We start from the raw sequence: 15,789 nt of genomic DNA on the forward strand, positions 1-15,789 counted from the left end.
AAAGAAATGTATTGTCTAAAAATAAATTCTGTTTTCCCTTTTTTTATGTATCACTTAATGATGTATAAGTGATAATATGACCCATATAAATTACATCTGTGCAAGAGCCTACATGCGAAAAAAAAAATCTGTTGCTTTTAGAGTTCACAAATGTTTATTTTATTGGCCCCCTAGTGGCCAAACACAAACCTCCAGCCATTTCCCTTTACTTTCACATTCTACAGGGAAGCGGATTTGCACAGCAGGTAAACAACACTGTATTCTTGAGATTAAATAATTAAACCTTCCTGTAATTACAGATATTAGAAAAAGGCAAAGAGGGGAAATGTCGTTGCTATTAACAGATTATCAAAACAGTGTTTAAATAAACGCAGTTCAATATGAAAATAAACACCATCAGAGCAGAATGGACTGGAACATAACAGTGACAAAGGGCAGCAGCAGAAGTAAGTCTGACTACAGGAGCTATTTTAAACCGGATATGTGCTGTATTTATTACTTAAGAAAACCATGCATTACTGTTCTATATGTTCCTGGTGGTTGTTTCATTAATAATGAGTCCACAAACATAATAGAAAACAGGTGTGAGTGAATGTGTGTTTGTATGTGAATTTGTTAAATTGTTCACAGGTGTGCAGGTGTGAGTGTGTGAGTGAATGCTGTATAATAGCAAAAGTAAAGTAAATAAATGTTATATTAGACAAAAAACAAAAAAAACAAAAACAGAAAGCACACATAGAAACACTAATAAAATGGTCATGTATTTTTCTTTTTAACAGTTTTATTGTTTTTCAGTTGTGTTTTCTAAAGAGTTTACAGCTTTCCTGCTAATTTCCTTGGTAACTATATTTGGTATTTTAAAGGAGATAAAGTGTTTGTGGCATTCAAGCTGTAGACATGCTTAACAGGAAAATAATTAAAATTAAACAGCTGCATAACTGTGTAGAAAAAGACTTGAAATTCAAAGTTGCAATAGACGACATTCTGCTCGTCGATGTCACACTACACTAGAGAACCAGCATTTCAGACCAAAACAAATGCTTCATATTCAGCCATGCCTGCCACTTCCTTATTGATCAGACAAACACAATGGAGCTACAACCACAGTCATGCCTATTCCAGCAAGTCATTCATTTAATCAGTTATGGAAAATTATGTATTCATCAATTTCTTTACACAGCAAGTAGAAGTAATGCTACTTCAGAGTCATGTTGAAAGCCTTCAGCTTTTTTTTTTTTTTTTTTTTGTATGGTTTGGACATTTGGATCAATTACCGGACATTAAGGCAAGGCACTATACATTTCAAAGACAAATATGACCAGGTGATTCATTTACTAACTAAAAAACGCCCCCAAAAATTAAATTAAAAGTTGTAACTGCAAATTCATTCCAACTATACCATGCTGCTTTAAAAGAGAAAACTGCATAATCTGTGAGTAGTGAACATCATTTAGTGTAAAATACTTTTCTGTGGGTTTGTGTGTTGTAAACATAAATAAAAGCTGAAATTACAGCGTTACTTCTGCTTTATCCCAAACTGCCTCATAGCTCATTACACAGGGTATAAATAATATTGCATACTTATCAGAAGGGCACTCAGTAGTCTAGATGGTACAGTGCATGGGGGTGTGATTTGGGACACAGCACTAAGCAGCCAGTGCAAAAACTTCCTCCTTTTAAGGTGGAACCAAAAATGAAAATAAAATCTGGTAAAAAAAAAAAAACAAATATTTAAAAACAAAATCTAGTCTAATTTGGTATGAATTTAGTATTATACTTATGAAAGTGATATATGTTTTTTAAATTGCTTTGTAGTCCTTGAGTAATCCTGTTTACACTACAAGAACAGGTCCCCTACATGGGAGTGGTCATATTTAAAAGAGATTTATTACAAAATCGCTGACACATCCAGGCCACTATTTGTCTGTATAGTGGCTGTTTAATAAGATGAAAAAGTAATTATTCATGCATAGTTGTCTTTGTAACTTTAACTCTTTCTCTGAGTTTAATATTCATTCCTTATTTCTCAGTGTGCACCAGAGGTGGACGTTCTTTTATGAAAAATGGAAATCTCCTCTCCACCTCAGGAAGGTCCAGTACACAGAGCAGAAATGCCATCAGTCCAGACCAACATTGATGCTAATTCGGGCAGTTCTGTGTGTGCAAACATTCTCACTAACAACACTTTCACTGCACCAGTTCAGATTGTTTTCAACTCAAACACAAAAGCACAAGGTATGGGCTGCTGACATTTGATATTATAAGAACTCCAAATATTCAAATGGGTTTGAATACTCATTGTTAAAAAACAGCTTTAAAAACCTTATTTATTCATTTATTTACTTATTTATTTATTCTCATAGCTGCAGTTGATAAAATTTAAAATATGTCCAGTAGGTGGCAACAGTGTAAAATATTTTAGACAGAACTATTTATTTTGTCTGAGGCTAATGCTTTAGATTAATAGTTATTAAAATATTAAATATCCTCCACATTATCTCCCTGTAATATTTAAGAAAGTACTGGGTGAATTTGGGAATGAGTATTTATATCATGTTTTTGGTGTTACGTTGGTATTACACCAGTATAACAGTATTCTTCCAGTATGTTATATCCAAAATCTTGTTTCTGATAACTATATGACAATAACATTCCAGAATAATGGAAAGTATGCTATATAATGTGAGTATGCAAGGTGTAACTGGATCCGTAAGCTTCATTCAAATATTCATGTGTCACGCCCTCTTCCTGTCATGTCTGTTTTCCCGGCCATGTGCTCGCTCTCAGTACATGGCTCTGTTTGTTGTTGCCCTAGTCCCGCCTTTGTTCCGCCTCCTCGTCTGTGTCTCATTTGTTACCCTGCCCCCTCGTTATCTGTCCAGGTGTATCTTGTCTGTGTCTTGTATTTACGTTCCCTTGTGTCTCTCCTGTTTGTCGCACATTTCACCTTTGTGTTGTTTTGCTATGTTCCCAGTCAAGTCATGTCATTTTGTGTCGTTCTCGTTTGATTCCATTTCCCAGTCTTGTTGTTTTGCTTCCTTTGTCTCATTGCTCAGTCCAGTCTGTCTGTCCCTCGATTCGGTTTGTTCTGTCTGTTTTCTTCCTTGTGCCTCTCTAGTTTGTTTCTCTGGTCTGTTAGTGTTTCCTTTCCTGTGCTTTGTGTACTTTTGTGGTTTCTGTCTGTAGTATATTAGCTCTCTTTGTATAAACTCCCTTTGTCTAGGTTTATCTCTGTCTGTCTAGTTCCCTCTGTTTGGGTTTATTCAGTATCTGTCTTTTTAGTCTAGGTCTCTGTTTGATTCTTTCTGTCCAACTCTGCCTTTCTTTGTTTTGTTAATTTTGGTTTAAATAAAGTATTCTGTGTTTTAGCGAGTGCGTCCGCTTCCGTCAGTCCGCTCCGTGATACGTGACATCATGTAAATCTTTATGTGTAAACACATGAAAAATTTGAAATGTGTAAAGGTGGAATCACAGTGAATTGGCCTTAAAGAGGACATCTACAATTATTAGGAAACACTGTTCTCTTTAGAGTTTCATTTACATCAAAAATAAGTATTACCCCTATATGGAGTAGGAATAGGGTAATATTCTCATCTTGGTTCATGCTTTTCAACATTTAAAATTCTATCTGTTGTCTAAATACATCCCAAAATGCCCTTTTCTAAATACACCTAAATGCCGAGAGAGAGAAAGAGAAAGCCTAGCATACTGGACTGAGACACTTTGTTTTTTTACCCATTTACAGACACAGAGGCTTCATAAACACATTAGAGCAGTTTCCAGCGCAAACCGACTGCCATTTTCTGATCTTACATATACAAGGCCATATATCATTTATGACAAAACAGTCCAAAGTGATTTAAATGATCTTGTGTTTCTAAATGATGGGCTTAAACTTAAGTGATTATTACTTTATCGTTATTTTGTTAACAGTGAAGGACATACCAGAAAGTATTTTAAAAAAGCACAAGACCAGACTGAGTAAGGTATTTAAATTCATTCATGAGGGCGATGGGAAAACTGAGCACAACACCCTCCTCAACAAGATTTACACAGAGCTCTATATCACAGAGAGACGGCACCAAAGGGAGGATGAGACTGAACACGAGCTTCAACAGATTCATCGCAATATAACAGCTCAGACCACAAAGGAGTCACTGATCTGCTGCAATGACATTTTCAAAATGATCGTTCATGGGGAACCATATGAAGAGGCAAGGAAAGAGGATGAAGAAGATGAGAAAGAGGAGGTCAGAACTGTGCTAACCAAAGGGATCGCTGGGATTGGGAAGACTGTTTCTGTTCAGAAGTTCATTCTTGACTGGGCACAAGGGAAAGCCAACCAAGACGTAATGTTTATGATCGTGATGCCTTTTCGGGAGCTGAATTTAGTCAAAGGTAACCAGTGCAGTCTACACAAACTTATATGCATCTTTAACCCTGAACTCAAAAACCTTAGTGCAGAAGTTTATGAAGACTCCAAAACGAATGAAAAATGAATTCCAGTTGTCATTGAATTTCCGACAGCAGCTGATTTCAGAAATGACTGAATTGTCCTCGGTGGATGTCCTTATAATGAACCTGATTAAAGGCACTCTGCTTCCTTCTGCTCTCATCTGGATCACCTCACGACCAGCAGCTGCCAGTCAAATTCCATTGAAGTTTATTAACCGTGTGACTGAAATGCATGGGTTTAGTAATCTACAGAAAGAGGAGTACTTCAGGAAAAGGATTAGCAATCAGCATGAAGCTTATTTGGTCATCTCAAGTATCAAGAAATCCACAAGTTTGCACACCATGTGCCAAATACCTGTATTCTGTTGGATTTCGGCAGAGGTACTTCAAAAAATGCTGAAACAAGGCAATATGAAGAAAATTCCAAAAACACTGACAGAGATGTACATAAACTTTCTCCTCCTACAGACGAACATACGAAACCAAAAATATGATGACAGGGAAGAGCTGGACACAAAGCAACTCCTGGAAATCAACAAAGACATTCTGTTAAAGTTGTCAAAGCTGGCTTTTGTCCAGCTGATGAAGGGAAACCTCATTTTTTACAAAGATGACTTACAAGAATGCAGCATTGATCTTAGTGATGACTTGGAGTACTCCGGAATTTGCAGTGAAATCTTTCACAAGCAATCACTCCTTTACCAGAGAAAAGTCTACTGCTTTGTACATCTGAGTTTTCAGGAGTTTCTTGCTGCTTTCCACATATTTCAGTGCTATCTGACCAAGGACATGAACACACTGACTCTATTTCTGACAGAAAGGCCATGTGTCATGACTCTGGAGACACCAATGGATGATTTTCTGAAGAATGCAACTGAGAAAGCTCTACAGAATGGAAAAGGGCATCTGGATTTGTTTCTCCGTTTCTTGCTGGGCATCTCACTGGACTCCAATCAGAGCCTTTTACAAGGCCTGCTGACCCCCACACAGAGCAGCTTGGAGAGCATCAAGAAAACTTCCCAATACATCAAAAACAAAATATACACACAAGATCTTTCTGCTGAAAAATCCATCAATCTTTTTCTCTGTCTTCTGGAAATGAATGAACAGTCTTTGTACAAAGAGATTCAGGAATCCCTGGGTTCAGGTGGAAGAGACAATAAACACGTCACTCCAGGACAATGTTCTGTAATAGCATACATGCTCCAGATGTCAGATGAGGTGCTGGATGACCTGAAGATTCAGGATTACAACACATCAGTTGATGGACGAAAGAAGTTGGTCCCGGCAGTGAAGAAATGTCGCAAAGCTTTGTGAGTACCTTCAAATTCTTACAGCTTTTTCTCATTTATTTACACATCACTTTAATTTCAAAGGATAATTGGGATTAAAATATTCCACTCACTGGCTTCCCTGTAAATTCCACTTATTAGAAACCCTCATGTTGAACCCCATTAAAAGTCAAATTATTAGAAACACCTACTTAGCCATTTTCAACAGATAAAACACAGTCTCAAGTAGTAACAAGAAGCTTTGAAATGTACAACAAAGTGAATGCTGAATATATATTGCTAATAAAAAATTACTTCTTTACAGGTTTGCTGGCTGTGAACTCACTGAAAATTGCTGTGAATCTATATCTGCAGCTTTGCAGTCAGAAAGCTGTCCCCTGAGAGAACTGGACCTGAGTGATAATTACAGACTTGACAGAGCAGCAGAGCTGCTTTCTAATGGATTTAAGAGTTCACAATGTAAACTGGAGATACTGAAGTATGAATTAACATTGAACTTAAGTAAAATATGAGAGCAGTGTGAAGATGCTGATATGTATTTTTCATGTAATGTTTTGAGAAAACTGTTCAGAATATTTTCAACATGTAATTGCATTTGTTATATGAGACCCCACAAAATAGTAGCATATTATGTAGAAAAATTGAGGAATATTTTCTAAGTATCTTACTATAGTTGTATAGTGGTAAATCTTGTTGCTCAGGATTTTTTTTATTGTGCTTAATAAATTGGTATCATTTCAGGTTAATCAGATGTCACTTCACAGCAGATTCATGTGGTGTTTTGGTGTCTGATATGATCACTGATACTTCAGCCTTGAAAAATCTGGATCTGAGTTATAACGACCTGCAGGACCCAGGACTACAGATACTCTGCGCTGGACTAATGAAATCAGACTGTCATTTAGAGACATTAAGGTCAATATTTAGTATTTCTATTCCCAATATAGTGGATACCCCAATATTTGAGCAGCTGAAATCGCAAATCTCTTTTAGCAAGCAAGAATTGGATAACATTTCACTTTCAAAATTATAGCAACTGGGCCCCATCTGTTCCCTTCTTTGTTAAAAGAAGATGTGAAACACAGAGGTTATTATGCCCCAGTCCTGGAACATGCTGCTAACATATAATCTGACACAGGCAAATATTTATAAAATAACTTTACGTAGTTTCAACCTTTAAAATGCTGTCTCCATATTATTTTATGTTAAATATTGTTTAAATGATTGGCATATTATTGCAGTTTTAATTAATATTTGCTCACTATATGGTACTTTTTGTAATTTGTAGTTATGAAAGTGAAGAAGTAGTTTACAGTCCTTAGGGATTAAACAAATATATAATGAATGGATCTAAGCTGAATCATCATTGATTGTTTAATCACCATTTTATGAAAATCTTAATTTCGTCTATTGTCATTAATGCTGCCGTGCTTCTTTCAGTATCAGCTTGGCTCAGTCTTAGCTTGGCTATGAACTTGACTTGAATCTATTGTCTGGTGCTTTGATTGATTGATTAATTGATTCCTTCATTAGTTCCACAGCAGGGAATATTTTTCTTTTGTTGTTGTTGTTGTTGTTGTTAGCAGTGAAGGATTTAGAATGCTCCCAATCTAGCAGAGCAGTGAACTGGTGTCAGTGTACTCAGATAACATTTGCAGGAGCACAACAACTGTAATGGTAAAGTTGTTAAATTATTATGTATGTTGAAGTGTTTCATTTGTAAACCTGTCATTTACATCAGATTTCAGTATTCTTGGTGAGATCTGCTGGTTTCACAGGTTTTCACTAAATTGCTTATTTTACTTTAGTTAATATAGTAACTGAACAGTAATTAAGATCTCATCAGCAATTTTTCTGATGGGAAATGATAAGTCAATGTTAGGAGGAGCACTTAAAAAGCAGTTGATTTAAGCATGCAGCAACACTGTACACATTGTTATTGAAATACAGACTCTCATCATTTTTTCCTTATCCTGTTGTAGACTTTGCTGTTGTGGACTTTCAGGTGAAAGTAGTCAGATATTTGCAACAGTTATGACCAAGGAATTTTCCTCACTGAGGGACCTTGACCTCAGTAACAATGATCTACAGGATTCTGGAGTGGAGCTGCTCTCTGCTGGGCTAAAATGTGTCCATTGTAAACTGGAGATACTCAGGTCAGGCTGAAGAAACATTTGACGTTCTAATTTGTCTTGTGTTTTATCTGTATTTGGGCAATTATCATAATGAAGCTATCTAGAGGGAAAGAGATACAGAGAACAAATCTTTAAAGAGATTAAATGGTTTGTATTCTTATGGGTTGATATTTACTTGGGCAATTTACTCAATTCCTTATGTAACTTTAGACGCTAGTAAGATATTTTCAGAAGTGTGAGGGACAAAGAAGTGGAGGTAATTGCGCATCAGGTAGTGTCGCAGTCACACAGCTCCAGGGACCTGGAGGTTGTGGGTTCGATTCCCGCTCCAGGTGACTGTCTGTGAGGAGTTGGTGTGTTCTCCCCGTGTCCTTGTGCCCCGGTTTCCTCCCACAGTCCAAAAACACACGTTGGTAGGTGGACTGGCGACTCAAAAGTGTCTGTAGGTGTGAGTGTGTGAGTGAATGTATGTGTGTCTGTGTTGCCCTGTGAAGGGTGTCCAGGGTGTATTCCTGCCTTGCGCCCAATGATTCCAGGTAGGCTCTGGACCCACCATGAATGAATGAATATCTAAACCGAGTAGGGATCAGACAAAACACAGGAGAGAAACAGACACTAAAAAGCTACAGGGGCCTGAAAAAATAGGGGAGAACCTAGGACAAAGGCACTACAAACTAGGAAAAAGGAGAAAAAAAAAAGCAGAAACATACAGACACAAGTAATCAAGCACTTATAATGGTAGACGAAAATACAGAGACACGGAACCAGGACAATAACCCATGTGGAAACACAAAACACCTGTAAAAGTTACCTAACAGTCAAGAAATGGTGCATGGCTACATAAAAACCTGGATAAGAAAATCCCATGATAGTCTAAGTGGGCATGGCAACACTATCTGAGCTAAACAGGAAAAAGAAACAAAAACAAAGGGTGTGTAAAAAGATAGGTATTCTTGTGCATCTACATTTTTTCACTGTGTATTTATTTATTTATGTGCACAATTTATTGCTTTGTGTCTAGCAGATTGTCTGGCTGTATGGTCACAGGGGAAGGCTGTTCTTCTCTGGCATTAGCTCTTGAATTAAACCCCTTTCACTTGAAAGAGCTGGATCTGAGCTTTAATTACCCAGGAGAGTCAGGAGAGAAGCTGCTATCTGAAAGGCTAGATGATCCACAATGCAATCTAGAGACACTCAGGTATATGTCAGTCTATGTATGTGATAAATTAATATGTATGTCTAATTAGAGTATCTCATTTTGGAAAATGCCTGTCCATTTAATATATGTTCACACAGTACAGTCATAACAATGTTAGTAAAACTTACAGATTACATAGGACCTATAACATTTTGTAAGGTTTGAAGAAATTTGCCTGTGTGTGTGTGTTTTTTGTTCTCGTTACTCTACAGATTTGATGGAAGTGGGCCTTTCAGGATTAAACCAGGACTAAAAAAATGTGAGTTTACATAAGTATATGCAGATTGAAATACACTAACCTTCTTGGTGGGTTCAATAAGTAACAAACATATAAAAGTATTTCAAATATTCTTTGTATTCTGAGCTAGTATTTTAGCTTGTGGCTAATATATTAGCTTGTTCTTAGAGGTTTTGATCAGGATACATACAATGAAGCACCACAGTTGTTTAAAAAACAGTGTTTAATAATAATAGTAATAATAATAATAATGATAAAAATAATAAATAATAATAATAAGGTTACCTTTGCATTTCACAAATCAGAGGTCACTTTAGAATGTCAGAAACAGAGGGAATATTTATGCATAATTTACAGTAGATTAAGCGAAAGTATTCAGAGAGATTTTTAGCAGTTTTGCTGATGAAGAGAGAGATAGAATAGTGAATATGTTAGGCTAAACATTTCCAGAGGGCAGGGACAGCAACACTAAAATACCTGTCTCCGCAGAGCCTAAACCTAGGAACAGCTAAAATAATTATTTCAGAGGACTTTAGCTTGCTAGATGTGTCATAAGAATGTAGGAATGGGAGGTAAGCCAGTACGAGGCCATGCAAAGATTTAAAACAATTGTTTTGGACCAGGCACGTTCTGAGACTGGAAGCCAGTGCAGCTGATTTGATTGTGGATGTGACATGGGCAGACTTCTCTTTGGGTAATAAGAATCCAGTTGCAGATCTGTGTGTCATCTGCATAGCAGTGAAGACTGAGGCCTTGAGAAGGAATAATATTACCATGAGGCAGCATATAAATAATAATTTGTACTTGGAGAAGTGAGGGATATGTGTCTCCCAGTTTTAAGAATATGTCTGTTAAATAGGAACCAGGAAAGCACAGTGGCAGAGAGGCCAATACTATAAAGTCATTAAATTAGTCTATTATATTTAATCACATCAAGCAGAAGTAACATAGAAGTATGGTCAGACAAGAGTATATCATTAAAGACACAAATAAGTGCAGTATCTTTAAAATGATGAGTTTTGAAGCCTAAAAGGAAAGCTTCTAAAAGGTCATTGGTGTTCCAAAAATAAAAAAATACAAAAAAACAGCCCTCTCAAGAATTTTAGAGGCAAATTGTAGATTAGAGATTAGTTATAATTTTCTATAACAGAACTTTCAAAGCCGCTTCTAAACTCTAGGTGTAAAGCAGATTTTTTTAGAGCACAGCCAGAAGTAACTGAGAGATGGGAGAGATATGGGAAATAGGCATAGAAATATCATAAATATAGATCTTCGTAAGCTTTAAATCCTATAAGTATGGGCCAATACAGAGACCAGAAACACTATTTAGAGTACAACCAGCACAGAAGGCCACTCTCATGGGTTAGAAAATCAACATGTTTAGTTAAACTGAACCAGCATTGACAAATATTCCACAGATAGGGAAGAGGCTTGGCGAATGTTAAAGCCACCAAATACAAACAGAGACAGAGACATGGGGATTTGGGAGTTTTTGTATCTATATATAAATTATAATCTAGCTTTTACAAAAGCCAAGCTAATGTACTGTTAGTGTTTTTATTGAGATTTTATTTTTTACTTAATTTCTACAATGTGCCATTTTTTAACTAATGAGCACCAAATAAATTTAACTGAGTAAGTAATTAATTACTTAATTTTATTAAGTAAAATAAAATTACTATTTAGTAGAATACAACTGGCATTACTTGAAAATATCTGGATACCACTTTTTTCCCCAAGCGTCCTTTCAGATGCTACATAAATGTAACCCTGTATTATAGCTTTGCAATGTTCTGACATATTATTGTTTATTGTTTACAGATGCCTGTGAGCTCACACTGAACCCAAACACAGCACATCCACTTCTCTTATTGTCCAACAAAAACAAGAAAGTAACATATTTGATGAAAGATCACTTGTATCCTGACCATCCAGAAAGATTTGATGGAAGGCCTCAGGTGCTTTGTTCCGAGAGTCTTTGTGGACGCTGTTACTTTGAGGCTGAATGGAGTGAATGGGGGGCAGAAGTAGGAGTGACTTACAAAGGAATAATTAGAAAAGGACTGATAGACTCTGACCTAAGTCTCTATGAAGACTCTTGGAGTCTGCTCTGTGAAAAGCTGTGAGCTTTGTGTGTCATGTGAGAGTGTTCACAGTTACTCCCCACTGTCTCTTATCTGTGTCCGGTCTAGTTTTTGTTGGTCATTGCTCTTGGTGTTGGGAAGTGACATGTGCCAATATTTCAATAAATGTTAACTTTTACAGGTGCAAAAATCACCCACATTGGTCCTTTATAGATTAATCTAAATAAATCTACCCTATGCTTTTCTGTGTCTGTTTGTACATTTGTGTGGTTGATTTACAGGTATAAGGGCTATCCCAAAGGAATTAGTAAGGAGAGGAATTGGGTCAGTAATTCAGGTCCTCCCAAGGATTTTGTTTTGCTAGTTAGAACAATCTAGTAAAGAAATAAAAAATGCATTTGATCAAAAACTAAATGTTGAAACCCACATTTGTAGCTGTAACATTTCTGCAACTGTGGAGAAAGTGAACTCAGAGGCAGGCTGTGGTCAGTTTAGTTTGAGGAACAAAGAAATATATTTAGGGCTCAAAACCACAGAAAACTGAAGAAGCCACAAAGGGACAGGATGACTGCCACTTTTATATATATATATATATATATATATATATATATATATACGATCACAATCAATAATGTAGTCATTTGACCTCACAGAATTATACAAGCTTGTATGGTTCTGTGCAAAACTGAGAAATTGTTAGACCTACACATATTGTCGCTGTCCAGTTGAATACTATTATCTCCCAAAATGATAACTTTACAGGAGAAGGAAAATAAAACATTCTTAACTTTCAACTGAAGTGAATGTAAAAAGATTTTCTTACAGTTGGAGCATTTCTATTGATTCATTCATCATGAAATTTTCTCAAGATATTGAGGACAAACAATATTGTGTTCAAACGATGTAATAAAGTAAATGGACACAAATGGAGATGCATGTTTTTAACTGGTCAGCCACAGTATGACACAGACATGTTTAAAATCATATTTATTAATAATCAGTTTAATAAGTGGCTTCATGGACTCCAGATATGGTCAGTTATGAAGAAAGGATAAAGAGAGACACAGAAGGGTAAATTATGAGTAAAACTGTAGAAGTAAAGGAAGTAAAGAGAGAAACAAAAAACAGGCAAAAGAGGAAAGTGAGGAAAAGTGTATGCGGGAGAAAAAAGTGTAGTGAAAGTAACAGAAGAGGAAAAAGAAAGATACAAGAAAATAATTTTTTTGCTGAATGACAAATCACTTTCTCTTAATGTAAAAAAAAATACTTCATAAACATTCATGAAGAGAAATGTTAGATATAGACAAAAGATATGAGTTTTTGCAGTTTATGCTCTACAGTCAGCAAGCGTCATTCTCCAGGTATTGTTAATCAAGTATCATGTGTGGTTACTGTTGTGTTGACATTGTCCTTAATGGTATTTAGAGGACAGTAAATAAATGCTGTTTGGTCTCTGACTTTTGAGCAGTGATCTATGTGTAAATGCTCTAAAATAAGACTTCGGGTGGTGCTGGTGCGAGAACAGCGTGAAGAGGAGAGGTGAGGAAATAGGGGTGGGGGTCTGTTAAAAGCCTGTGGTCACTGGGTCAGCCCGGAGCTGTGTGACTGTAACACTACCTGCTACTCCATCGTCCATTATCTGTAACCGCTTATCCAATTTTAGGGTCACGGGGGTGTCCAGAGCCTACCTGGAATCATCGGGCGCAAGGCGGGAATACACCCTGGAGGGGACGCCGGTCCTTCACAGGGCAACACAGACACACACACATTCACTCACACCTACGGACACTTTCGGGTCGCCAATCCACCTACCAACGTGTGTTTTTGGACTGTGGGAGGAAACCAGAGCACCCGGAGGAAACCCACGCGGACACGGGGAAAACACACCAACTCCTCACCGACAATCACCCGGAGCGGGAATCGAACCCCTGGAGCTGTGTGACTGTGACACTACCTGCTGCGCCACCGTGCCGCCCTCTACTCCATCGTGCCCCGGCCAAATTCAAAGAAGCACAAAAGCTGCCATTTCCACTCTGCTCTCTCTGCCATGCTGTACATACAATGTGGTGGATAGTGCTTCAAAGCTAGAGATGCACTGAACTACATTCAGTTCTCTGGCAAAGAGGAAGGCAAACGCTTCAGTGGCTCCAGTCTTAAAAGTAATGTGCAAATGCATTGAACAAGTGAGGTTTTCGTACTTTGTCCCATTTAAAAGACTGTTGCTTTACCTCGCCCACTCACTCGCCCACTATCACTTACAGTTTTTAAGTTTCAGCAGATACTCTGCAGAGAGACTTACAAAAGCAACTTGTCATTTGTTAGAGCATGAATCCTCACCAGCAGAAATACAATTGGTGCCCAACTCATTAACGAAAGCTGCTTATAACCAGGTTTATGTTTTAGATGTCTTATTTATGCGAGACTTCATTTGGGAAATGCCTTGGTTACACAGCATCTGGTGGATGAGTCTTTTGTATCCATGAGCATAAAAGCATGAAAGCTATGACCTTACAGTGCTTATTACATGCTGTGCTCAGGACATGACCCTGGGGTGCCCGTTGTTGATGAAAAGTGCTTAGCAGTGCACTTCTGTGGTTAGATTGGAGAAACAATGTCTCTAGATTTAGAGAAGTCCATATATTGATGAACATGCTGAGTGGAAAAGGGTGACTGGACCCAACTGCCTGCAAAATATTGTACCGACAAGAAGAAGAAGTAAGAGGGCAGTTAATAACAGAAAGATGTATGGCTAAATAGGCCAGTATTGGGGGTGTCTGGGCTTTGGGCGATGAGACATGGTGTAATACTAACGGAATGGTAAAAAGTTGGTGTATACGCAACAAGGATCCTATATAAACTGCTGGCGTTGTTGTGGAAACTGCATGCTTCTGTAGTGGAGAAACACTGAACACGTACAGAGTGCTGACTGTCTGGAGTTGATCCGTTGATTTAATTGTTGCGGTCTACAGACGCCCGCACAGTCACTGCATATTCTTTTCTCTCTACAGATTCAACAACAACAGCAGAAACAGGAGAGCACTGGCTAGCACTGGATATTCATCACTTCAGCTGTCCTGACGGAGCGGACGCTATCGCCAACAAAGTGCTGGAAAACTAAAGTGTGGCTGTGGAACTACGCACTCTGACAGAGTTTATAGCTCTTTTACTGCGATAGGTGCCGAATGTTGTCTAAAGGAACTCATTATACAGGACTTTGTCACTTAAGTCAATGTTTTACACCGAATACTGCATATAACGTGAGTGTTCAGTGATAGTTCTCATAGTCAACAGTGAGGAAGCTCCTCCGCCTTCTTTGCTATGCTGTCAGTCATTAGACAATTATTCTTTCCGCTGATGTCCTGCCTCCCACGCGAGAAAGGGGCCAGAAGTATGAAAGCAAATCTGTCTCATCAGACTTCAAAATATTACCACCTTTGCTATATATGCTAATATTCTTTTTATTACTTTGTAAACGTGTGTTGCCTACACATAGATGTGTACAGCTTTCAGTATTTGTATGTGTTTTTTATGGAAGCAAATCTGTCTCATCAGACTTTGAAATATTACCACCTTTGAATTTGTAGCACTGAATTTATTTGCACTGAAATTATGCATCTGATTTTTTTTGCTTTTGAATTTAAGTTCGATAGACCAAATTCAGATGCCAAAATACGAGTAAAAAATTCAGATACACATCCGGGACACCAAGGATGAACAATCGAGTCATTTGGATCTTCTCTTTCACCTTAAATGCTGCACTAGTTGCATTCTGTCGCCGGTAGGTGACAAAATACGAACATAACTTCCATACTGTGGAAAAACTACACTTTTAGCTTCCTTCCGCTTCAGCTGACCTGGGCCTCGCTGAGGAGTGCCCTCCCCTCAGTGACTCTGGCCTCAATAACATCCGAGGTCTGGGTGAGTAATGGATTAAAATTTTTAAATCTGGACACAACAAACTGGACACCTATTATGATTTAAAGGAACAGGCGTTGAAAGAACAGAGCTCTTTAGACAAGGGGTGAATTCTGCTGTGGGGTTTGATCCTTTGGTATTTTGACCAAAGTAGGGTCATGTTTGGAGTGGGGGGTGAGGGGATATGACCTTTTAATTATGAGAGATGAATGAGAGCAGTAGGAGACACAAGCACCTAAGAAGACGCCATGTTCCTTTTTGCGGCTGCACCCACACTCAGTGCTCATCACTTCATCAACAGAAGCAGACCCAGAGCTCCAGGTGGAATCCCTGGGCATTAGAGATGAGATTAGTGCAGCTGATTCCTCTCATTTTGTCTGACAGGTGAAAATGACAGTGGCTGATGGTCCACCCCCTCATCCTCAGATAAAGAAAAGAACTCGTTGAGGAACAAGAGGAAAGGGGAGGAAAA

The 15,789-nt window shown here is 37.9% G+C and overlaps 1 protein-coding gene across 1 annotated transcript; it reads left to right on the plus strand.

Moving 5' to 3' along the window:
* Positions 1-223: 223 nt before the first annotated feature.
* Positions 224-11,591, plus strand: LOC136686583 (NACHT, LRR and PYD domains-containing protein 12-like). The gene is made up of 8 exons (XM_066660475.1): positions 224-245; positions 3,934-5,768; positions 6,052-6,225; positions 6,489-6,662; positions 7,730-7,903; positions 8,907-9,080; positions 9,293-9,339; positions 11,140-11,591. Exons 2-8 carry the CDS (start codon positions 4,471-4,473, stop codon positions 11,442-11,444), a joined length of 2,346 nt encoding a protein of 781 aa, XP_066516572.1. The 5' UTR covers positions 224-245; positions 3,934-4,470; the 3' UTR covers positions 11,445-11,591.
* Positions 11,592-15,789: the final 4,198 nt, after the last annotated feature.

This window comes from Hoplias malabaricus, chromosome 2, assembly GCF_029633855.1.
Source record: "Hoplias malabaricus isolate fHopMal1 chromosome 2, fHopMal1.hap1, whole genome shotgun sequence".
Taxonomy (NCBI): Eukaryota; Metazoa; Chordata; class Actinopteri; order Characiformes; family Erythrinidae; genus Hoplias; species Hoplias malabaricus.

Coding starts and splice junctions, on each gene's coding strand:
- LOC136686583 (XM_066660475.1), top strand. CDS start 4,471: ATGAAGACTCCAAAACGAATGAAAAATGAATTCCAGTTGTCATTGAAT. Junction 5,769..6,051: donor AAGAAATGTCGCAAAGCTTT/GTGAGTACCTTC, acceptor ACTTCTTTACAG/GTTTGCTGGCTGTGAACTCA. Junction 9,340..11,139: donor TAAACCAGGACTAAAAAAAT/GTGAGTTTACAT, acceptor TATTGTTTACAG/ATGCCTGTGAGCTCACACTG.